We start from the raw sequence: 25,805 nt of genomic DNA on the forward strand, positions 1-25,805 counted from the left end.
TGCATGATCTTGTTATAATATTGTATTGTACCTCACTTGTAAGTCACTTTGGATAAAAGCATCTGCCAAATGAATAAATGTAAATGTAAATAGTACATTTATACATAATCATACACAAGGGATTGTGGTATAAAGAGAAAGGGGTCCACTTTACACAGGGTCAGCATTGTTACGTTTACATTAGCAAATGGTCTTTTCCAGAACAACTGATGTAGTTTAAATTTGCTTTGATTTACACAGTTGGATTATTTATTGAGGCAATTCAAGTTAAGCACCTCGCTCAAGGGTACAGCAGTAGTGTCCCACCTGGAAACGGAGATAGCTGAATGTATGAATGCCGGAGTGGACGTTCCTGATTGGTCCACAGCTGAGGAGGTTCCTGCTCCCCACCTGATCAGAGTGTTATCAGGGTGTGGAGGGAGGCAGCGGTGGGAGCAGTGGCTCTCCCTGCAGCTGTGGAGAGCCAGGGTAAGGGCCGGAGAGCAGGTATGCAGGTCTGAGATCAGGCAACACCCGGCCCACAGCACCAGAACACATGGTCACTGGTCGTAACTCAGTGGCCATTTACGAGGGAGTGCGAGGAACCCCCCCCCCCCCCCCCAAACCCCTATCCTCTGCCGACACCCTGGTGGAAAACAAATCCAAGCACATCTGGAGCACACACACACACACAAACCATAAAAGTACACATACACAAGGTACTACAAATCATGCAAACACACTCATGCACATACACACCCACACACACATATATGTGTACACACACACACACACACACACACAATATTGGAAGCCAATCACACTAAACACACACAAACAGCATTCCCCAGGACCTCCCTCATTCCCATCACACACAATCATGAGCGGCCATGTTTTCCCAGCCTTTGGAAGGAGCCATTTTACTCTGAACATCAATCAGATTTATCTCTGATGGATTTATATCTGCCATTACAGCCTGGCCTGCTCCTCCAGCCGATGGAGTCCTCTCTCACACACAGCGCCACTGCTCTGCCCGTCATTACCGCGGTGACAGTTTGCCAGTCATTTTGGGTGGCCATTTAGGAAGCCGCTTTTAATGGGAGCACTGTGAACGTCTGAGAAAGGACAGATTGTTCGCTAAAGACTCTGAGAATGGCCAAAGGGCTTCTCTCATTTTTATCTGGGGAGTGAATGAGGTTTTCACACAGACAAGAAACAGACTGTCTGCACCGAGAAAGCAATCCCCAGCAGCTCCAATGGGATCTCTAAGCCTTCATTAACGGGGTTCTCCGCAAAGTTCCTCTCCCTGGTACTCATTATCCAGCTCTGAATCGGTATCATGGCACGTAAACTTGGCAAAATTGAATATTCTTTTCAAAAGGATGAGTAAAAACTCCGCTGACTCACTGGGTCATTCTCAGCGTGGCGTGAGGGGACAGTGTCACACCTTTCCCAAATAGACGTCAATCTGCAACAATTCATTTAAGAAAGCCATTTATGAAACTTATGGGGCAGTAAAACAGTATTATAAGAGAAACGGAGTGAAGGCTGCTACCCACTCCCAAACACACACACACACACACAAACAACACATCCCCTCCAGGGAGAAGAGAAAGGATGAGGGAATGTTTGCTTATTTGCTCATGTCTCTGTCACTTGCCCTGTTTGCTGACAGGAGGGGGTTAGACAAACACTACCCGTTTCCTCAGCAGACCTGCCTCTCATAGGCCACATTCACCGGGACCGTGAGGTATCAGTTTGTGGCCCTTTGACACGGTGGCTCCTGTTGTGACCTCAACCCATGCAGGCAATATAAAGAGGTCAGCCGTCCCACACTCTGATCCTAAATGCCAGCTTAATTTCGGATTTCACTGCTTCAGAGTATATCCCTACAGCCTCACGTGTGGATGCTGGCCTGAAAACCCGGAGACACAGGGAAACCAAGGCAGACAAAATGATTACGCTAAAAGCCTGGTTATTAACGTGCCTACTTTCGTTCGGCCAAGTTTAGCGTTACATCCGGAGGAGAGCTGAGGCAGGAGATCTCAGGCCTGAGCAGAGAGCAGCAAAAATCTCAGCCACATGCAGACGTAGCTAAATCTAGGACTGGGCAGACACCCCTGTGGAGTTCACTCTCCCTCCCTCACTCTCTGTGCCTCCTCCCCCCTCCCCACCCCGTGTCTGTCTCACACCCCCGTTTGGGGTGTGTGTTTGAAGTGCTGGCCTGGCAGAGTTTGGCAGAGTTGGGCATGGCTTTAGTGTAAAGGTGTGCAGACTATTGGCAGGGCTTCTCCAGCTCACAGCGGCCAGAATCAAGCCGCACATCAATCATCAGGCGTCATGTGACCACCGGCAGACGGCTCTCTCCCCAAGCCAGCTGGACCACATGAAAGCCAGGCCCACGAATACAACATCAGAGCAGTCTCTGACACACAAACACGGACACACACACTCACCAACACACACGTGAATGAGCACATGCGCATGCACTCACTCTCTCTCTCTCACACACACACACACACACACACACACACACACACACACACACACACACACACACACACACACACACTTGTACCTTCCCACATACGCACTATACACATGTATGTACACATGACCCCTCATGCACACACAGAGCTCTCTTCTGAACTCCTAACAGCAGTGCTCCTTTAGCTTATTATGAAGCATACGGCCGGCGGGAGGATTTATTACAGGGGATTGCATCAGTGATAGTGTACTGCAGAAGCCTCTGCAGCCCTGTACAGCCTGCACAATGCTCCACAATGACCAGAGGGAAGACAGCCCGGGCCTTTCACTGTCCCTCAGCAGATACGTACGCTGTAATGGAACACACGAGGCAGACACACAAACATGTATCCGCATGTGTTCGAACATGTGTGCGTGGATGCGTGTGTTTGTGCACGTGTGCATGTACGTGTGTATGATTGTGTGGGTGTTTGCGAGAGCGTGTGAGTGTGCGTGTGAATGCATTTGTGCGTGTGTGTGTGTGTGGTTTTGTGAGAGTGTGTGAACGTTTGTGTGAGTATGTGTGTGTATGTGTGTGGCTGTGTGTGTGTGTGTGTGTGTGTGTGTGTGTGTGTGGGTGTGTATATGTGTGTGTGAGTGTGTGTGTAAGTGTGTGTGAGTACGTGTGTGTGTGCGCATGAGTGTGTGTGAGTACGTGTGGCCGTGTTGGTCCCTGACCTACATTCCGTGTTGGAGCTGCTCTCCATCCAGCACTCGCAAATCTGCGGTAATCACCACCGGCATCTGCTGCGGCTCCACCCGGCACAGTGTCCTGCAACAGAGCACCCTCCCGCAGGCCCTGCCCTCTGCACAGCGCCCCCTGTGGCCGCACCGCAGACCCACCGCACGCCCCACCCCCGCATCCGCGTCCCACACACACAGCCAGCCCCCTGCACAGCGCCCCCTGTGGCCCTACCGCAGACCCACCCCCGCATCCGCGTCCCACACACACAGCCAGTCCCCTGCACAGCGCCCCCTGTGGCCGTACCGCAGACCCACCAAGCGCCCCGCATCCGCGTCCCACACACACAGCCAGCCCTCTGCACAGAGCCCCCTGTGGCTGTACCGCAGACCCACCGCGTGCCCCGCATCCATGTCCCACACACACAGCCAGAGTCTGCACAATGCCAGCGCTCTACACTCCGCTGTGGGGAACACCACTCCAACACTCTCCCCACACACAGCTTCACGCCGTCTAACTACGCTCTCTAACACTATGTCCAGACACACTGCCACACTACCTCATGCTTTCCAACCTTGGTCTCCAACAGTGACATCCTACACATTGCTAAATGCTTTCTAACCAGTTCTAATCAGTTCAGTTAAATCCAGTTTAACTTCCTTTATTTACATCAGGAAGATAAGCCTGCCTTGTTTCAGTATATAAGTTTGTTTGGGGACCTCAACAGAGAGAAGTCTGCTCTTTCTCCTCTCCAAGCTAAGGTAATCAGGCAAAACTCCCACTCTGTCCCTGTAACCCTGGGAGGGGGCGTGCAGCATCCACCCTCCCCGTAACCCCTTTCCTGGCAGCACCCAAACCCCCTGGGCTCCCTTTGTGAGACTCACGGGAGATTATATCTTGAGTGAAAATCTAACTCATTTAGAAAAGTCAAAGCCCGTTCATGTATTGCGACATCGCTGACAACCCCTTCAAACCCTGCCCCCCTCCAATAACACAGGTTTTTTTTTTTTATTATGACCAGATATTCCTCCCTCAGACCAGGAACACATACATCTAGCCGCCTGAAGGGGTACTTTCATAGCTTAAAACAAACCAAAAATTTACAGTTTACATCAATCCAAATTAAATCTTGCCAAGCCGAATCATCTCCATATCCATATCCCACAATATTAACCAAATCCTACGAAATAGTAAATCATCTCACTCTTAATCTGAGCATTACATTAGCTGTGTACTTTTATTCCAGGAGCTTTCCACAACTAACAACTGTACATATTATTAATTTAAAAAGCTCAATATTTCTTGAAATGATTCAGATGGAGCATCTGAGCTGTGTGAGCTGTGTCCCACCCTAGACGTAAACCTGCAGCCTCCTGTTCACTAATCACTGTGCCTCACTCTATCCCACCAGCCGGGAGGATGGAGGAGCAGGTACTGAGGTGATACCTCCACCTTCAAACACCTACGTTTGTTCCCCACGGATAAAGAAAACACAGATCAGGCCTTAAACGAAAAATGAATAGAAAATTTCCATTAGGGGCAAGCTGAAGAGATTCGCCGAAAATGTCACTGCTCACATTTATATTCAGAGCAGAGCTGCTATGCTCAGCTTATCTAGTAATTCTTCCCTGCTGTAGCACCCAGGAAACTGATCCCAGATCAGCCCTGGAAGGAGGGCCGATTTCCCCAAACGCAAACAGCTTCCTCCAAACCCACGGAAGCCCACATGCAGTAAAAGTTCCTGGCCCACAATCCCATAATCCCTCCTGCTAATGCGCATCATGACTGCTGTCCCTTACCTCTTGTGTTGGTCGCCATGTCCGCCACCTTCTGAAAGGCATCCAGGAAGGCCACTGCCGCCAGCACTGTAGCTCTGAGACAGACACAGACAGAGAGAGAGAGTGTTTAAACTTGACCCCGGCCGACAACACACACAAGCCACATCATTGTCTGTGGCAGACAGTGATAAAGCGCGGTACTGTTGCTGCACTCTTGAAGGACCCACTCCATCTCCACCGTGTCAGTGACAACCCAACGATAGATCATAGCCAGGCTTCGGAGAGTTCACAACTATTAGCGCAGTAAAGAAAACTGCAATAGCAATATGAGATAGTAGAATATGTCAGTATGGCCGAGTTGTTTGATTACTGATATTCATTGCCTTTTGTATAATATGCTGCATATCATTATTGTTGAAAATTCCGCAAAAGGTATGTGGGATTTTACCCAGGTGTGGGGTTGTCTATTGGACTGAAGTAACATGATTTAAAATTCACAGAAACACATGGACGCTTGTACCTGGCAAGTGTATCTAAAGATAAAATAACCACAAAATAATAATAAATAAGAAAAAGAATCTAAAAATAACATTACAACAGCAAAAAGATTGTGACTATGCATTTGTGTATCTGTTTGCGTCGTTTTAGTCCATAACAAGTTGCAACTGACTGTCAGTCATATGTATTGCCATCCGTAACGTTTGTATAGCTAGCACTTATCTGTAGGTAGAAAAGGCCTGTCAGCACAATTAACACTTTCAAGTGCAATGCCATATACACAACACGGTGGTTGTAAATACTTACGTGAACTTAGCTAATATCAAATCAAGAGCGAGGATGCAATATTGAAGGTTTCAAACCCCTTTACAGTATAATCTGAGTTACATATACTTATGTCTGTATATACTGCCGGCTGCATGGTGGAAAACGGTAAAAGGAACATGGCGCTTGCCATGGGGCATTTCTCGAGGGTTTGCAACCACCTCTCAGCCAGCAATGGGGGAGAAATTATTACAGTGGAATGCTTTGCATAACATCTACTGTTTAATACCCTGTTTTTGAGTTTACTTTGTTAAATATTTTTGTTATTTGTCTTGGTACCGAATGTTATGCTATTATTGTTATCATATTATTGTTTAGCTTATTGGTTTATTATCTGATGAATTTGGGGGGGGCTGGGGTGAACCCTCTCAGGGAGACTGTCGAAAGGAGAAAGGTTGCTGTGTGAATACATAGGGCCAGGCTAAGGGCTCAGCATATATGCCAGTTTGTTTTTTTTCTTTTTTTTGGTACACTTAATTACGTTTATTTTCTGTCATGACAGCATCACTGTATGTGGTCTTCACTGGAGCCTGGGTACATCACCAACTGTAAGTAAATCACTGGAGACTCTACTCCATCATCCCTGCCTCCACCCACTGGTGCAGCCTCGCAGAACTCTCAGAGTAAGGGCACAGGGTGACAGGTAGGCCCAGGTGCACTCACCTGAGCTGGGAGTGCAGTTTGGTGGCCTTGGCACTGAAGTCCTCCCACACAGGGTACGAACACTGGAACGGGAAAGAGAGGAACACGTTAGAGAAGGGTGTCTGTACAACACAGACATGGTAACCAGGTGAGATTTTAAATGCCCACCACGCACACGCACGCACGCACGCGCACACACGCACGCACGCACGCACGCACGCACGCACGCACGCACGCACGCACACATACACACATACACACATACACACATACACACACACACACATACAGCAGCTGCAGAACAGCAGGTGAAGTCTGGTTTCGAGCGTTCCCGCTGGCATCACATGCCTGTCCTGGTGTTTGTGAACACAGCAGGCACATGTGCACGTTCCCACGGCAGGGCCTGTGTGTGTAAGCATGTTAGCATGTGCAGGGAGATGCACAGGGAGATGCACACACGTGTGGGAGCCCGATCTCGATCTGGCCGCGGAGCACCAGGTCCGAGGCCGTCCCAGTTTGTTTGAGGCGGAGTCTTGCATTCCGCTGGGCGAATTGAGCAAAAGACTTCTTCTTCTTACAAACCCCATGGCTGTGCCCCTCAGAGAGCACCGGCGTTATACAAGCCTCTGTCACGGCCGCACTCAGCCGACACTGTCAGCACCTTTGCCCCCAAAAGTTTGCCAAACACAGAAAACTAAAATACCACGCAAAGAAAAGCTACAGAGACGCTGTGTGAATCAAAAGAAAATAATTTCTCTCTTCCTGTGGCATCACTGAATACACACAGACCTCGATATCTTAACGTGCTTCATAATTCACTGAGTATAGAAATGGACGAGCGAGAACAAGTACTTTCCTCTGCCTGGCATCTCTCCACCTGTAACGAGAGACAGGATTTGTGTCCATAACTCCCCCACCTTCAACAGAGGGAGCAGATTAAATGGCACTTCCAGTTACTGAGGAGAAAGGCAGCCAGACCTGCTGTGGCAGGTACAAGCGGCAGAGGACTGAGAGAGGGAGAGAGGGAGAGAGAGGGAGAGAGAGAGAGGGAGAGAGAGAGAGAGAGAGAGAGAGAGAGAGGGAGAGAGGGAGAGGGAGAGAGAGACAAAGCGGGATAAGAAGAGAGAAAGAGAGACAAGGAGAAAGAAAGAGGGGAGACAGAGAAAGACAGGGATAGAGGAAGATAAAGTGATGGGGAGAGAGACAGAAAGAGACAGTGAGGAAGCATCAGGGAGAGAGAGAAAGAGATACAGAGAAAGACAAGGAGTGAGAGAGAGAGAGAGACACAGAGAGAGGTAGGTAAACCTGATGGAGGGAGACAGAAAGAGACAAGGGGAAAGAAGATAAAGACAGTGAGGAAGAGTCACGGAGAGAGAAAGAGAGAGACAGAGAGGAAGAGAGAGGAAGAAAAAAAGGAAACAGTGGGATAAAGTGGCGATCTCCCGATGTCACGGAGAATACAGAAGAGACAAGATGGCGCGCGGCCCTCCCTGTGAAATGCAAATGCCCCCGTTTGTCATTCTGATGTCTCCTAATTCAGGCCGAAATCAAAGGGCGATTCCCTCGCTGAACGCGCCTCCTTTGAAGCGTCCTAATGCGCGCAGCAGCCCTGGAGGGGGCCAGCGGGGGGGGGGAGCGGGGGCCTGCACCGGCCGATAAGGAGCGAGAGCACTTCTGCTCAATTACAGGACACATCCTCATCTGCATACCCCCAACACCCACACCAACAGCGGCGGCAGCGGCGGCAGCCGTACCCCAACACCCCCCACGCACACCAGCCTCGTTCCCTCCGTCGCGGGGGCCGGCGATATGACCCTCAATCAATTACATAAATGCCAGCCTCCATCCAGCCGGCGCAGCGGAGGCCGATGCCTGGCTGGTTCCACCGTACAAGGGGACTATTTACCACTTAACCCAGCTGGGCAGAAAACGCGCGCTCACACGCAGAGGTGCATTCTAATCACAAAAGCAGACACACACGCACCGGGGAAGGGCGACAACGCAGCCAGCAAAAGCAGGACGATAAAAACCAATTAAGAGAGCGGTTCCCCCTCCAGTGCCACCTGCACAGTGCTCACTCCCACCTTCCTTCCCATCATCCTCAGCGGCGTGCGTGCACGCATGTCCGATAGAGTTGCTACGCTGAAGGAACGCGGCAGGGAAACACGGCAAAGCGCTGTGAGGAGTCAAAGGTCAGTGCGTTCTTCCGCACACCGCAGCCAGACGCGGGCCGAGCGCTCTCGCGTCCTGACCTCCCGTTCAGCGATGTGCTTCAGGTTTCCTTTTCAACGGCTGCCTCTGTCCCTAAGGTGCAGGCCTGTGGCACGCCTCAGCTGGGGACAGACTGCTGCCCTCTTAAAGGAACATCTCCACTTGTAGCCAAGGGAACTGCTCCACAGCAATGCAGGTTAGGTGTGCTGTGTCATGTAGCAGGGATGGAGCAGAGATGCGGCTGAGTGTCCTTGTTGGCCCAGCACTAAGAAGGTCTTTTCTGCTATGTGAGTTCCCACAAAGGTCACGCACTGGAAAGCAAAGATGAAGGACAGGCCAGGACAAAGACCTGCCATATCCACATCAGTCCCTGTACTGGGACTAACAGAAACAGGATCAACTTCCATTCATGCAGGGCACTGAGATTTTAACCCACTTCTAGATCCTGCAGAACCCGGCCTGTTTCAAGATTTTTTGTCCATTTCTGAAGGGATTCTGGGGAATTTGGGACATTTCTTGAACCTGAGGAACTTGGTCCATCTGTATATCCTGCAGAAAGTGTCCCGTTGGTGTATCCTGCAGAGTTGGCCCATTTCTGGATCTCATCCACTCTCCAGTTGGCAGTGAACACTCCCAGAGTGTTGCGCTCCCATGCAAAACTGCAGACCCACAACCTCCTTCCAAATCACAGCGATTTCTCCATGAACCAAAACCGCAATGCCCCAAATGTGCATTCCAACCCCAGTCAATCAGAAACCAGTGCATCTCAACACTGTTCTGAAGCCCCCTCCCCAACAGACACAAAAAATCAGAAAATGTGGCATGCACAACTTTGGAAATGCAAGGAGCCTCTATTCTCTAGCCTTAGAAAAAACCTCTTATAGTGCTAAAGGTTGTAAAATTCATTTTGCCCTTCTTCCTGTTTAATCATTTGATTAAAATCAGAAAGCCCACCGGACAGGCTTTGGTACCTTAACTCAAGACATAGTTATCCCTCTCACCTGCATTTCTTATTATCGTTATTTTACCGCCCGTTTCTTTTTTAATGAAGTGAAATTTCTGAGATGGAATCTCCTTTCCCACGCCGAGCGCGGTGTAAAGGTACAGGTGAGTAATGAGCTTGGAGAGACGATCCCCCCCGCAGTGCGGGGGATGGTGGCGTGGCAGCTGGAGGAGGAGGGTTAACGCGGGGTTAAGGGTCACACTCCGCTGCTGGAGGCAGACGCGCCTCGCTTAACAAGCTCGTCTGAGAGGCACCCCGTTATATAACCACCCCCCGGGAGGCTCGGCGCTTCCCCCGAAATCTGCGGCAGGCCAGGGGACGTCTTCCTGAGCCTCTCCGTAACCGTACACCCCCCCTGAGGGAACGGGGTGCTGGCCGCAGACACCGCACCCCTCCGCCCCCCTCCGCCCCCCTCCACAGGTCAGCTGGCCCGAGAGCAGTCCTGCAGTACCAGGTATCAGAACCCATAACCTCACAGCTGTATCGGTCATTTGCAGGTCTATTTTAAGCCTCAGATGGACGCTACACCTCTCGTTTAAATGACCAGATTTAGCTACCCCACAGGGAGTGTGTGTGTGACAGGGAGGGCCATGTTATTCGGTCTCGGATCGAGTCCTGAGCGAAGGGACGCGAGAAAACCCCTCTAAAGTACCACTGGAGCGGGGAACCAAAAAGCAGCTGATCTCATTCCAGCTTTTCCGTACGAGAAGCAGAGAAGGGACGTGAGGGTACTGTAACGCTCCTCTCTGGCTCTGTGCCTCGAAATCGAAAAGACAGCGCTGGCAAACCACCGCTCTCCGCTTACATAAAGACAGGTAGGAGTTGCAGTTGTAGCTGGATGAAACACAAAGATTGCCTACTACATAATTTATCAGGGAGAGCGCTCTTACCAATTTCCACATGGTAATAGAAGGGAATTATCGTGTTTATTGCCTTCTGCCGAGGTGCTTGGCTAAACATTGCGCGTACGCGGGACCCAGCGTTTGAATTCTCTCCTCTCTGCTCATCATTTTATCTCATTATTTTGACAGCGAAAAATGACATTCGTGACATTTTTCTATCTTTGTTGACGAGGCCCTGATAAGCCAATCACTTCGCCGTTTGCAGATGTCACAGCACGGATAACACAAGGCCCGGGGCATGAAACTGTCCCCCACCCCACTGCCGTCTGAAGAGCGCACATGATTGGCCAAGACAGGCTTCTCTTACTGGGCCCTGGCCTTTGTCCTCCTCTGTAAAAACACCGATTGGTCAGACGACAGGAACGAGCCTGTTAACTCCCCGCCCACGCTGGCTCTGCCGTCCGTCTGGCAGATTGTGCATCTTATTCCTGTGTGAATGATGGAGGAATTCAATCATATCATGCCTGAGGATTTACTGCCCAGAGCCCCGAGCCACAGGAACATGAATAATGGAAACACTTAACACAGAAGCCACTAGCTCTCTCATCCTCCCTCCGTCTCTCTCTCATGGTCCCTCTTTCTTTCTCTCTCTCCTTCCTGATTCATCCTCCTTTCTTTCTCTTTCCCTCTCCTGTATCACTCCACCCCCTTTCCCACATTTGTCCCCCATTCTCTCTTCCCCTCTCCCTCTCTCTCTTCTGGAACATCCTCTCTCTCTCTTTACCCCCCCTTCCTGTATCATCCCCCATTCTCCCTCTCTCTCCTGGATCATCCTCCTTTCTCTCTCTCCCTGTCCTGGATCATCCCCTTTTAACATATTTTCCTCCATTCTCTCTCTCTCTCCCTCTCCCTCCCTCTCTCTCCCTCTCTCTCCCTCTCTCTCCCTCTCTCTCTCTCTCTGATGGTCCCCCGTCTTGCCGTCCCATGCTTTCGTTTATTCACGCTGTCAGGCCTCTGTCCCACCCGGGGGCTCCCCCATCCACACTGCCTCCTAACCCACGGCTGATCTTATCTCCCTGCCGCTGTGGCCTGGGAACTGCTCTCATTAACAGACTGCAATCTGTCTCACATCCCGCGCACGCTCCACAAGGAAGAGGAGGAGAGAGAGGGAGGCATAAAATCAACAGCAGCTCTCTGATGCAAGCTCTCTACAGATGTTCACCTTTCCAGCATTCCCATTGGTGGAGAAGGTGGCAGATGGCTGCCTTTCCCTCATAGGCTGGGGAGCAGGGAGGAGGCGGGTCTTTCCTGGGGTGGTGGGGGTGTTTGGGGGTGTTTGGAGGGGGGGGGTGGTTGTTGGGTGTTTTTAAAGGGAGCATGACAAAGACATTCTCATCTGTGTCAGGTCATTCCTGCCTCCCCCCCAGCTCCGCAGAAGGTCTGCTCATGTTTTAATATTACAAGAAATAATCCCTCCAGACTGGGCATTTTACCAGAAGGTTCAACAGCCGGCTCCAGCTCTGTGAATGCTTTTTTTTTAATTATTTCTTTTTTTTTTTCTGAATGACCAACAAATTGCAATGCATTCTGGGAACTGGGAATGAATAATTCAAAGGCGAGCACAGCAGTGCAGCTTCCTCACTTTCGTAAGATGATGCGAAAATATTGATTTGACGCATTATTTTTTTCTTCCTCGTTATTAATTATCAGTCTTTGGCATTTCACTGTCAGCAAAGGGAGGATCAGACGCAGTGGCTTCACATCAAAAAACATCAAAAAAAAACAAAAAACACAAACCGAGCCCCTGGCCGGCTTCCAGCGCCGTCCTCCATCCCAGGCCCCAAACGTGTCAATTAATCTTTAACGAGACTAACGAGGAGCCGGGAACGGGCGCTCGTTTGGAGGCGGGGAGGCCGCACGTTGTCATGGCGTTGCGGGCCCCCCTGAAAATCCGGGAGCACGCAGGAGGGAAACCACGTGGCAGCCATCTTTGTTCTCCGTCTCTCTCTCCCCTGAAACAGGCGTGAGGAGCTGCTGACGGGGCCCGCTGTTCGCACGCACTCCAGGTGGAGTGGGGCGAGATACGGCTGCGCTGAGAGAGCAGAGCCAGGCCCAGCACTGAGGCCACCACCGGCCACTTCAGGACAGGTCTCACTGCCCCCAGTCCTAAACACAGTCATTACCCAGATTATCGTGACACCCCTCTCCCCCACCCACTCCCGGGAAATGCACAAAACTCTGAGTCAAGGCTCAGAACCCTTGAATAATTTAGTTATACACCAGGCCAGCGCTGCTCCCGAAACGAGCGCCAGGGTGGATGACACGCAAATATGGGGAAGATGCAGGCACACACGCACACACATGTACACACGCACTGCGAAAGTGTCGGTTTACAGTGTCTGCATACAGCGTGTCCACTGTGACAGGCCACAGATACATATCTGCAGTGTCAGGTCACAAACAAGTGTACACTCAAGCATGCGCACACACACACACATTTAATAGGCAGACTCACTAACACACACACACAGGGCCACCAACAAACAAGCACCTTGAAACCAAACTCTTTCTCTCTTTCTCTCTCTCTCACACACACACACACACACACACACACACACACACACCTTCAACGAGAAGACTCACACCAGGTCATCAACAAACAAGCATCTTTATAACCAGACACACACACTCAAACTTCTGACACAACCACACAAACAAACATTTAAACCATGCAAACACCCTTTCACTCACACACAGGTAGACACAAACATATGCATTCGCACGCACACACACACACACACACACACACACACAGTTTTGCGAGAGCAGAAGCTTGAGCTTGAGAGTGTAAACATGGCTAACGTGTGACACGCTCAGCTGGCCAACAGACGATGTGAAAGTAAATGTCTTCGCTAAAGCCGCCGCCCCCCCCACCACCTACACACACACACACACACACACACACACACACACAGTTTAATGTGCACCCCTTAAACTCACAGACAGGAGCAGTTTTCACCCCCATTGTGACCCCTGTGTTGTCAAATCAAATCATTTCACCAGTGATCTGACGTTACGCCCTTTATAAACCTGTGATTATGCAGCAGTCTGAAGACTTTGCCCTGAGGGGATTCAGACACGCAGGCTGGCAGTCTCTCACAGACACACACACACACACACACACACACACACACACACACACACACACACAAAGGCTCGTCTACTAAAGGAGGAACAAGGACTGGGACTGGTGCTGTTGCTGCCAGACAGATTATTATTGACCAGAAGCACACAGATACATACCCACATACACTGTCTCTCATTCACAGATTTACTCTCTCACACACTCTCTATTCTCTTATAGCACTCTTAAATACACACATACACAATCTCTCTCTCTTTTTCTCTCTCTCTCTCTCTCACACACACACACACACACACAAATGCAAGACAGTGCTGAAGAAAGGCTCAGATATCATCCATTGTCTCTCCAGATCCATTGTGCAGAGAAATTGAGTGGTTTTCCCTTTCAAATAAGTGGCAAGACACCCAGGAAAAGATACACTCATTTATTCACATGGAATCACTCCTGTACGATCACACAGCGTCGCGTACCGACGGGTTTCACACATGAACTGAACAAAGAAGGTAAGGCTCATGCAAGAGCAAATGATTCAGGAGACAGGACTGCACACACATGTCAGACTCCCAGGCTCGACCACACTGGGGGAACAAGGACATGAGAGTACAAAGCAGGTCAGAGCAGACACACTGACACCCCCCCGAGTGTTAGCATTAGGGGATACCGGTAACTATTTGATGGTGAGATCAATAATAGTTATTCGTATCAGTACTCAATGATTTTTCAATGAATAAAAACACAAAGAAAAAAAAAAATCAATTTTTCTTCGTTCTCCTAAAAATTCATGACAGCAAGCCTCGGGAAGTGTATGCAAAATTAAATATGACCCATTGATTTTACTATGATTGCCCTGTCAGAAAGAGTGGATGAATTCAGCTCTCTGTGAAGGCAGTCGATGTTTACACTTCGAGAGCTGGAGTTTTATTATGGAGTGCTTGGTGGGTGGGGAAGGGAAATTCGGTTATTGAAATATTCTGTGAGATCAAATTAACCCATATGCACTTCCACGCTTAGCATCACACCCACACAAGCTGGGATTCCTCTGCATCCATCAGCAACTAGCGCAGACAGTCTACCTGTTTGAGCCCTGTCTTTCGGTGTAACTCTGACCTCCATATTCACTGGTGGTCCTATGCATATAACTGCTAAAAAAGAGAAAACATATGTTTACTGCAACTCACTAATACCGAAGTGACTGAGCACTGCATCGACAACATAGATGAAGTCTTGTCATCAAAATGAATGGCTTCTTTTTCCTTTCATGTGATCCACTGCATTCTTTTAGTGGTTCGCTGCAAGGCAACTGAGTGTTTCGCCTTTCCAAACAAGCCATCAACAGCGTCATGCATTGTCATCTCCACCGTCACCCCAAAAGACAGAGCGTGACAGGGGGTCAAGCCGCTGTCACCACACAGCTGCATGAAGCTGTCCCCTCTGTGTCACACTCCGGGCCGTTTCGGTTCGGACCGAGCCGCTCCACAAACAGGGGCTTTCCAGGGGGGCTTTTAAGAGCCTGCTGCGTTTCTGAGGCTCTCCCGGAAAAACTGCGCCGCGTTCTCCAATGAGAGTCTCATCCTCCAGCATCCTGTGCCCCACGGCACAGTGCAAGCGGTTTTGCAATGGGGGCATTTTTTCTTCCCTGTGCTGTCCCAGAGAGACACTTGAACAGGACACGAGTCCACTGACACACACACACACACACACGCATGCACACACGCATGCACATACACGCACAAACACGCACATACACTCACACAAACGCACGCACGCACGCATATGCACACACACACCTACCAGCACCAAGCAGCGTTTCACGATTACTGCAACCACCCTCTCCTCACAAGCACATAGCTGTTGCTGTGGTAACTATTTGACCCATATTTTGGTGGCGTCACAGAGATACATCGCATAGGAAAGTCTGGGGAAGATGAGTAGTAAATTATGAATGTGACAGGGTGGGAGTTATTAATTCGTGGGGGGGGGGGGGGGCAGCTAAAATGTTGATGAAGCTCTGATTAAAAAAAAATATCAATGCCAGAATTAAAACTATCCTGGACAGTGGAAATCATCATCATCGTCATCATCATCATCATAATCATCTTCATTCTCATCTTTCCGTCTGTTGCTGCTGCACACCGCACTGTTCAAAGGGCGTTTATACACCGCTTTTAGCGCGCCGCCGCGCCGCCGCGCCCCCAGCCCGGCCCTGGCGCTGGCCAGCCCGTGCCACACTGACATTGTCTTTCTGTGCGCGAAACGGGTCGGACACCATCAGCCAGACAGACAGGCAGACAGACGCACTCTGCTGGAAGCCCCGGCATCTGCCCGGGTTCTCAGCCGTTCCCTCGGCTTTCACCGAGCTCTTTAAGATTCCTCTTGACAGGAAATCGATTTTTTTGGCATGAGAGAGCAAAAGCCGCTGCGTTCCTCGCACGCAGTAAATAACAAAATAACGGAACGGGCGAGAATGGCCACAATTGCCCATTCAGCACCAGTCGACCGTCGCGCCTGTTTTCTGTTATATCAACAGCTAGCCGCTGCCTGCCATATGCTGCCGAAACGCATTCTTTAAAGGACCGTGCATATGCTGTACACATACGTATATCTAGATGAAATATGTGGAAATGTGCACGAATAAAACAGCGTAGATCGAGCCGGAGCGATGCGTGCAATGGTGATCTCGCCACCTAATTGAATTACGAAAGGGGTTTGACTCCGGGCTGTCACAACAAAACAATTTCCTCCGCAGTGATGCTAGCAAGCCGTAAATGCTCTGTGCAAACACTACTGAACCAAATAATCTCACATGAATATTAAATATCGCTGCGTAAATGAAGTGAATTAGCGGCCTCGCGTCTTCGTGGGGGAAATAAAGCAAGTGCATTTGCATGCAAACCGTGTCCCATGTAGTAGCTCGGATACACAGTAAGGTACATACATAAATCACGATACACTACCTTCATATCATTGACGATAGCCTGGAAAAGGCCACCCAGGGCTCCGCACTCTTTTTCCACCGTCTCCATGTTAACAAATCCACCGCTCACAAATTATTCAGCGAACAGAGAGGGAAAAAAGAGACCCTCAAAAATTATTTCCACGGCTGAGATCACGATGGCCCCGCGTTTTCAGCCTCCTGTTTATTGTCCCAGCCTCAGACTGGGGATGTGTGTATCTGGCTGAAGGGAAAAATTAACAAGAAAATCAGATCAACTGAAGCCAGCGGTCCCTGTGGTCGGGGTGTCTCGCTACTCTGTGCCCGTTTGAGATTGTAGCGAGTGATGGTGAAAAAAGAAGAGAGATTTTTTTTTTCTCTCTTCCCAGCTCCCGGTCTATTCTCCGCGAAAGGAGGCTGAACACGTAGTTGGCTCTGCAATGGGCATTTTCGCCCTCGGACAGTGATGCAAAATCGAGCTCGATTCTTTTTTAAAAAACAGATATAAATATTTTCGTAAGAGGCGTGTGGAAACGCGAAATGGTGACTGGGAGAGCAGCCGGTGTGCGCGACGCTGCCAGTGATTGGAGCACGGGCGGTGAACTAGGAGCTGCGGAGCGCACGGGCTGTAATCCGATCCATGGGAATCGAATGGGGGCCGGTCAGCTTCCCTGTCACATGGACCGGGGAGGGAGGGACACGTCGCCACACACACACACACACACACACACACACTCACTCTCACACAACAGCCTGCCCGAAATTTCAGCCAGACAATAGAGAGGAGACGTCAAAGAGATTCAGCTACCGCTTTACAATGAGGGCCGGGGGGGGGGGGGGGGGGGGGGGGGCAAACTCTGGTGTCCCCCTGATGTGCTCGAGCGACAGAAAGACGCAGATGCGTGTTTTTGTTGTTGTTTTTGAAAGTGATTCATATTAGTGAATGGGGAAAGAAATCACTGTTACAAAAACGTTCCTGATATTTATTTCTATCTTACAAAATGTTATTTTTGGCATACGTGTAAAATGGTTTGTATATACATTTATATAGGCTACATGCATGCATAGCCTACATACAAACATATATACACATACATATAGACAAACCACTTTTCAAAACACGCATGTGCGTCTGTCTTTGACATTAATTTGTTTATTAAATGGGGTGAAAAATAAGGATTTGATCCTAATATTTTTCGTATGAAAAGGGTTCAGAATCCAAAACCTTTGAAATGCAAATTCATCACAGGCTGCTGGCCTACCGAGGATGGATAGTAGCACATTTCAGACGGGTTCAAAAGCTCCAGTTACAATCACTACACAGTCACCAGCTGTTCAGTCGGTGCGCCACTCTGAATACCAGAATGCCAGTACGCAAAACATTTTTGATATTACGTAGGTATTCGGAAAAACAAACAAAGAATCACATCAATGTACCAGCCAAGAGCGTCAGTGGTAATCTGACTGACAAGACGAATTACCTGCGGTCACGCAGCACCCATATCCACATCACTGCATCACGGGATGACATAATTCAACCGGTTCCTGGAAACTGGAAAAATGACTGATCTCAAACCCGATTTTCCTTGCTGACCACACTGGTTAGGACAGTGAATCATCTCCATCATATGTGCAGAATTAAATTACCCGGCGTGTCGGGACTTGTTTTAAAAAGCAAACATTTATTTCGATCAACGTTTTATCAAAAACAAAAATTCGGCATGACTTAACGTCATTTGACATCACTTAGAAGAAATTGCAAAATTTCCGAAAAAGGCCGCCCAAAACCCAGAAATCAAATCACTTTGTACTATCAAGCTTCTACAGCCTGTCAACATGGCTACTATCAGAAATTACACAGGCATTTGTCCATGGATTTCAACATGTGCATTAAACAACGCATTAAATTGCTGTGAACACCTTTTCAGGGGTCCCTCAAGAGAATTACAGAAATACAGAATCACAGAATCATAAATGAGGTTTTGAAAATGACAACAAAGATCACCCAGATGTGCTTCCCAACAAAGATCTAAACCCTCTCTGTGGAGATAAGGCCCATTGATGAAGCTCAGTGCACAGTTTGGTTTCATATTACTGTACCTCCATTTGTGTGGTGATGTGCTTCCTCTTCTCCATTCAATGCCAGACAGGAACCAGATTAAGGAACCTACCTAAACGTGGCAAGAGTCAAGACAGGCTTCAGCCCGAGGTGAGGGGTTATAAGGCAAAACGGACACCCAACACCAGTTTAACCTTGACCAAGCAGTGACATTCCTGGGTTAAGAATGTAATTACCTACTCCTGTTCAGAAAAGCATGCTTAAAATAACATCCATCTTATTACAGAGAGCTTTTCAGGGCTCCATTGTGGCAGTGTCCCACTTCAGTGTGAAGGAGATAAGCATGCCAGCACCTGGGGGACCACATCTCCTGTCCGAAAACGCCACATCGCCCCCGTTCTGCCAGACACAGGCTGTCACTGAAAACACGTCTTCCTGGTACTGACACATTTCAAACCAAGTGACCTCAGAAAGAAAAAAGGGGGGGGGGGGGGTTCAACAGGTGGGCTTTAACATATCAAACATGGAGGAACCTGGCAAGTGGACTGACAGCTTGGATACACCCACAGCATGTTGTTCAAGGTTAAGCTGTTCACGCAGAGCGCTACTGTTAAACCCTTGGCGGTGGCAGGTTTACCAGTAGGGGTCAGGGCTGAGCGAAAGGGGCGAGGGTGTGCAATCAGTGAGTTGGCAGAAACATGGCCCACTGCAGAAAGAAGCCCCGAGCACAGGTCCTGCTCTCGGACGGCCTCTGCTCTGCTTTAGCAGGTGGCGAGAGACCAGGACGCCCTCCAGGTGAGAGGCGGGACCGGGGGGGGGAGGTGCTCAGAGGTGCTGGCACCCTGCACAGGCTGCAGTGGTGCTGACTGCCGCCGTTCCTCTCAGCCTGGCACGGGCTGTCTCGCGCTGGCAGCACCCTGGGGAGACTCCCTGCCAGCACACGCATTACTCAGCATGGCCCCAGCCACGCTGGCAGCCCTGCCAACCTCCAGGCCACCTGTGCAGCCTGGAACCCCCCCCCCCCGCACCCCCTCCACCCTGCTCACCTGAACCCCTGCACCCCCACCAACCCGCTCACCTGTCCTCTCCTCACCTGCTCCATCGACAGGTGAAAAGTGCAGAAGAGTGTTATTTTCCGTGAGAGGCAAACTTGCCTTTCGTGTCTCCCGTACTGTCGGATCAGACGCGGCGCTGCTGGAAATCTCCTGAGAACAGCATTTATTTATCGATCCCAGCGCTGCTGTAGCGGGTCCTACTGTGTCTAACAGTCAGCGAGTCTGCGATACGGAGCAGAGTGGGTGGGAGAGTGAAGTAGAGGGGCGTGGGCGGGGGAAAGACTGGGTGTAGGAGTCCAGTGGAGAGTAGTGTAGTGTTGTGGTTTTACTACAGCCAGAGTACAGCAGCGGGGGAGGTTAAGCTACATTCAGACTGCAGCTAAAAGTGGCCCAATTTTGATTTTTTTCTCCTCATATGTGACTGAGGCTGGATGTTTTTAGAAGTGTGAACAGCATGAAAACACATAAAGCTGCATCTTTCCTCATACAATTTGGGCCACATGAATATGTGGAAATGACCTGGATATCTAGGCTGGCAACCGGCATGCTACCTGTGAGTGGACACTCAAATTGGAACTGAGCGTCTTTTAACAAGGACCAAGTGATGTCAACGTCAGTCTGCATAGTCTGTGACATACACATATAATTAATTTTTCGTGGCTAGACAGACGCGACAAGTTTTGTTGTTGATTCTATGCACACGCGAGATATGCACACTGGTATAAGACATGAGCCACTTTAAAAATTGAATGTGAACAGATAGAGAAAAAGAAAAAAAATCATATCAAAAAAAAACATCAAGCATTAAAGCCTGCAGTCTGGAAGTAGCATTAAAGTAGCGGTGAGAGAGGGAGAGCAGGGTGAGTGTTAGACTGGTGTAGACTGAGGGCAGCAGAGTGGAGAGTGTTTGAGTGGAGTACAGGAGAGCAGAGTGGAGTAGGGAGAGTGTTTGAGTGGAGTACAGGAGAGCAGAGTGGAGTAGGGAGAGTGTTTGAGTGGAGTACAGGAGAGCAGAGTGGAGTAGGGAGAGTGTTTGAGTGGAGTACAGGAGAGCAGAGTGGAGTAGGGAGAGTGTTTGAGTGGAGTACAGGAGAGCAGAGTGGAGTAGGGAGAGTGTTTGAGCAGAGTACAGGAGAGCAGAGTGGAGTAGGGAGAGTGTTTGAGCAGAGCGCAGCAGCTTGGCTCAGGGCCTTCCTTACATCAGGAGCAGATGAATCAGAGGGAGCACAGAGAGAGAGAGAAAGGAGGAGTCTGGGTAAAGTTCTAACACATGGTCCACGTTTTATTGACAACAGCACAGTCTTTACATAGGAGGTCTGGAACTGAGGAGACAAGCCGAGGGAGGGCCACGGGGAGGAGACGGGTGCAGGGGTGAAAAACAGAGAGAGGAGGAGAGAGGGGAGGAGGGAGGAGGTCAACAGCAAGAGGGGGAAGCGAGAAAAAGAGATGGATGAGAGGGAGGACGGAGGAGACGGGAAGAAAATGGAGTGGGGGGGGCAGAGAGATAGAGATGGGGGGAAAAAGAGGAAGGACAAAAAGAGCCCAGAGAAGGAGACAGAGAAGTGAAAGAGACAGAGGAAAGAGGAAGGAGGAAACTGTTCCAGCAGCATTGAGTCTCACAGTTAAGCTTCGATTCGGGGAAGAGGTTGTCCCCTTTCCCCGCTCTCCCAGTCACAGAAGACGTCCCATAACGAGGAAGGGACCAGGGGAAAAGTCCTCAGAGATTGCAACACACCTCAGACCAGACTCCCGGGCTTCAGGGCAGAAGAGCTGTTCAAGCATGATTTAGTAACGTTGGAACAACAGAGGTACTTCTTCTCAGCCTTGCAGGGTTAGGAGGAGGGGCTTTGACTGTCTGTCATCAATGAGGATGAAGTTTCACTAATGGAGCTGGACCCAGCAAAGGCATGATCACCCACACGCTGGCTTGGGTGAAGCACAGCTGAACTGCTGTATCACATATGCATACATATCGTATGTGTGAGTGTAAGGGTGTGTGTATATGTGTGCTTGTGTGGGTTTGTGTGAGTGTGTGTGTGAGTGTGTGTGTGTGTGTGCACGTGCACATCTGGGATCGTCGCGGTGCCCTGGCGCTGAGGGGCAGAGCTCGGCCCTCACTTCCGCCCCTCACAGCACCAGCTTCCTGTCGGGGTGCTCCGCCCGGCCGGCCCGCTGGTGTCGCACCTCCAGGTGCTTGCTCTGGACCCGGTCGAAGTGCTGCAGCAGCTCCCTGTAGTCCACATGGGCCGGGGTCGCACGCCGCGAGTCCGAGGGCTTCGAATCGGGCCTAAAACAGCAGCGGGAACAGGCTTTCAGTAAAGAAACAGGATCAGCAGCGGGAACAGGCTTTCAGTAAAGAAACAGGATCAGCAGTGGGAACAGGCTTTCAGTAAAGGAACAGGATCAGCAGTGGGAACAGCCTTTCAGTAAAGGAACAGGATCAGCAGTGGGAACAGCCTTTCAGTAAAGGAACAGGATCAGCAGCGGGAACAGGCTTTCAGTAAAGGAACAGGATCAGCAGCGGAAACAGCCTCTCAGTAAAGCCCTTCACTGATTTACTGCGGGGAGGGGGAAACGCATCCGTGAGTGCGCTGTGCCGGGATGAACCGTCAGGGAACAGAAATGCCCGGGTACGTGCAGGGACAGCTGCTGCCTAAAGCAGCTTGTACATTCAGTTTCAGTGTTTCGCTCAGTCTTTCAGTGGAAAAACGCCACACTTACATCTGGAATTACACGGGACGTTCTGTGAGTTCATGGAACACACTCGAGTCGTCCTGATAAAGCTGTACTATTAGCAATTACTTCTGTTGTTGATGTATAAAGGATTTGTACACCATAAAATATCATAATCATAAAATAAGGGTTCTGCTTATAAAACAGGCTCATAAAATAAGATTTTTGGTGAAATGAAACATACGTGCATAAAGCTGATTCAGATCAAGCTGAACAAAATCAAGGAAGCTGTAAAATGTCAAACTAACATCACTGAGATAGCTCAGCAATCAGCCACGACATCACGCAGTTGTCGCTGCCATTTTAGAGATACGAGTTGCGAATATGTTTTAGGAAAATCAATTCTGTCAGTCAATAAAATCTCATTCGAATACAGGGTGCGTACTGTGGTCTATACAGTTGTGCAGACACTGCAGTGCAGCCATGCAGCTGATAGTTAATGTCCTCAGATCAAAGCCCTGTACTGGGATCAGTGAGTCGGCCCTCTGTCAGTCACATCACTGTCTCCTCAAAGCTCTCTGATCATTGATCTCGGGTGACTACAGGGCCGGTAATGACCATTGTCTGGAGACCAGGAAGCTTTCTGAGAGTCATTTAATTAACAGCAGGAAGCCTTTTCATTCTGACAACAACTCAGGTCTTAGAAAATTACACATCCTCAGGTGAGAATCACACAGTCGATCAGCCAAGGAATCCACCCGTTCTGCCATGCCAGTGGAGTGGGCGTGGTCTCTAGCTGCCCCCGATTCAACATGCAGAAGGTCGGTCAGCCAATCAGCAAGCTGCCTGTAACTGCTGAGCTAACGAGAGAGGAGCGAGTGTGTATCCTGCGGCTCATTTGAGCATCAGTGTGAAATCCGAAACTGGAGAGTACAGGGCACAAGCAGGGCTTTCCGGCTTTCACTAATTACTATTCAGAAAGCAAGGCGACCGTGTGGCAGCCTATAAATTAATCAAAGCAACTGTAAATCTATGGGGTTTGTACAGAGATGTCTGTACGAGGTACACACGGGAGCGAGCAGTCCCACTCGAGATTTATGCGATTTAACACATCTCAAGCTACAATCTGAAAAGACTGCAGATTTTCCTTCCACAGAGCAACAAAAAGGTGGACTTCATCAAAGGTATCATACCTCACTAATATCATGAAGAAATATAAATACAACTCGGGGTATAATCGGAAAAAAAACATCTAAGCCGCTACTTCTACCCCCTGTTACAGCTGTTGTTTGCATTGCGTGAACGGACCGAGTTCGACCCCAGCTTGTTTATTATTCCTGGACTGTGAAAAGTACAGCAGGAAAAAGCTGAATCAGTGCCTTGCAGACTGTAGGTTCTGCTTGGGGCGCGTAGCCTCAGAGAGACTGTGCGCCCCGTTGCGCTCAGCACTGTAGCAGAATGGTAATGGGTAACGCAGAGGGCGGCTGGGTTGGTGTGCCGCCAGCCGCGGGGCCGGAGGTGGAGAGATGGTTAGGGCCAGGCTCTGGCGGTTCTGGCAGTAAACGGCTGCAGCTTAGCTACTACTGGTCCCCTCCCATCGCTAACGCCATCAGAGGCTGGGGAAGCTAATTTGGTGTAATCAGAGCAATGACTTGCTGAAGCACGGAAACCTCGCAGGCTGAACTGGGTTGAGTAAAAGGGGAACATGCCGACACGGTGGCTGTGCAGAAGCGGAGCCGAGCAGCTCTGGGTCACGGCGATGGACACTCAGCCAGCCAATCGGGGTGGGATGCTGCCACCGAAAATCTCATTTAAAATAATAAATAAAAAGCAGAGAAAAGTAAGAAATAGCAACTCTGCAATCCCAGAGCACTTGACTAACCGCTCCTCAAATGTTGCATTGTTTCCCTCGCAGAATAAAAACATATTTTAGAATAAATACATATTTTACTTTGTGGGGTTTGTGGCTTTTTGTTTTGTGTTGTTTTGTTTTAGCCTGAGAGTCTGAGATTCACTGCTGCAGTGTCTGTTAATAGTGTATACAGTGTTGCTGAGTATCACTGGCTACCCTGATCAGCAACAATGTAAGCTATCATTGGATGCCAGGCAGCTCAAGCGTGCATTAGGGAATTGGGAATCTCAATAGTGGTGTAGGCAGCTCAGTGGGATCAAGGGGGGAAAAGCTGGATACAACCACCCCCTGAGGAAAAAACAATACCCCCTCTTCACAGACATGCACACAGATACACACAGGCACGCACATATATGCACCCATGCACATTGGCCCCCGCACACATGCACACACACGCACGCACACACACACACACACGAACGCATACACGCACGCACACACACGCATACACACAATGACGCACGTCCAAGCACCAATGCACACAGACACACACATGGAAAGATATGCACAGGCACAAATGTGCACACGTGCACATGCGTGCGCACACACACACGGACACACACACACACACACACACACACACACACACACACACACGGACACACACACACACACACCACAAACTTCATTCTCCGTTCCAGTCATCTCCGGTTCAGCCAAAAACCTCCGCGTCTAGGATAACAACATTCCTCTGACTAACACACTGCTAAAAAGGTCGCTGATATGAGGGGAAAGTAATAATAATAATAATAACAGAGGATGTCAAGTATTTCCGGGAAGGGCTTCAAACCCAGCCAGCCAGATCAAACTGCCCCTGAGCGCCGGAGTCACTGCCACTATCTCCGCGACACACGCGCGGTGAGGGCCATCCGTCTCAGAGAGATTACACCCTCCACGCGTCTCAAACAGGAAAATCAGCCGCAATTATGATTTTATGATTTTTCTCTCAGCAGCAAAATGAACAGATGGACTTTATCACAGGTCCCTCACCTAACATCCTGAGCAGTTTTACTATAGATTTTTACTAATAAATAACGGAAATGTGTGACAGCGTTCTGTGTACAAATTATAACATCACTATCCCTCAGTATCCACACTTCAATCTTTAAAAGCTTTTGGCAACATTTCTCTTGGGTCTGTGCATCCACACTCCAAATGAACAGTCCACTGTGAACAGTCTGTCCGTTCACACTGCATCTGTACAACTCACAGGTCTCTTCATCGGCTTGCGTATTTATGACCTACAGGTCTCCCTATTCACTCCACATGTGTACATCCTGTGGGTCTCTCCCTCTGCCCCTCCTGTGTACAACCTGCACATATCTCCCTTCCCTCTGAAAGTTCTCAACCTATACCAGGACTCACCGGGACACTCAACTTGCAGTGCACTGTGGGTACTCTCATTCTACATGTGTAAACCCCGCGGTGAACAAGCAGCGGGATTCTCGAGTCAGAGAGCTGAGCCCCTCTTTTAAAAAACGCACCCCCTCCCACGCCCCCGCGTTTCCTGGCCGGGATGGTTTATGCGCGGGGGGTGCTGGGTG

At 49.6% G+C, this 25,805-nt stretch overlaps 2 protein-coding genes across 5 annotated transcripts in view; both read right to left on the reverse strand.

Annotated features, from left to right (window-relative positions):
- Positions 1-17,193, reverse strand: part of LOC118787740 (protein MTSS 2-like) — a 70,415-nt gene extending 53,222 nt beyond the window's left edge. For all 4 annotated transcript variants that reach the window (XM_036543376.1, XM_036543374.1, XM_036543375.1 and 1 more), the window contains exons 1-3: positions 16,585-17,193; positions 6,451-6,512; positions 4,987-5,060 (exon numbers count right to left, since the gene is read on the reverse strand). In XM_036543376.1, the coding sequence (XP_036399269.1) occupies positions 4,987-5,060; positions 6,451-6,512; positions 16,585-16,653 (205 nt within the window). In that variant the 5' untranslated portion in view covers positions 16,654-17,193. The remainder of the gene's footprint in view (positions 1-4,986; positions 5,061-6,450; positions 6,513-16,584) is intronic.
- Positions 17,194-21,710: 4,517 nt separating this feature from the next.
- vac14 (vac14 homolog (S. cerevisiae)) overlaps positions 21,711-25,805 on the reverse strand; it is a 77,366-nt gene continuing 73,271 nt past the window's right edge. Inside the window, exon 20 of the mRNA XM_036544575.1 lies at positions 21,711-21,963. Coding sequence (XP_036400468.1) covers positions 21,804-21,963 — 160 coding nt within the window. The 3' untranslated portion in view covers positions 21,711-21,803. The remainder of the gene's footprint in view (positions 21,964-25,805) is intronic.

The sequence above is a fragment of the Megalops cyprinoides genome, chromosome 13, assembly GCF_013368585.1.
Source record: "Megalops cyprinoides isolate fMegCyp1 chromosome 13, fMegCyp1.pri, whole genome shotgun sequence".
NCBI classification, from domain to species: domain Eukaryota; kingdom Metazoa; phylum Chordata; class Actinopteri; order Elopiformes; family Megalopidae; genus Megalops; species Megalops cyprinoides.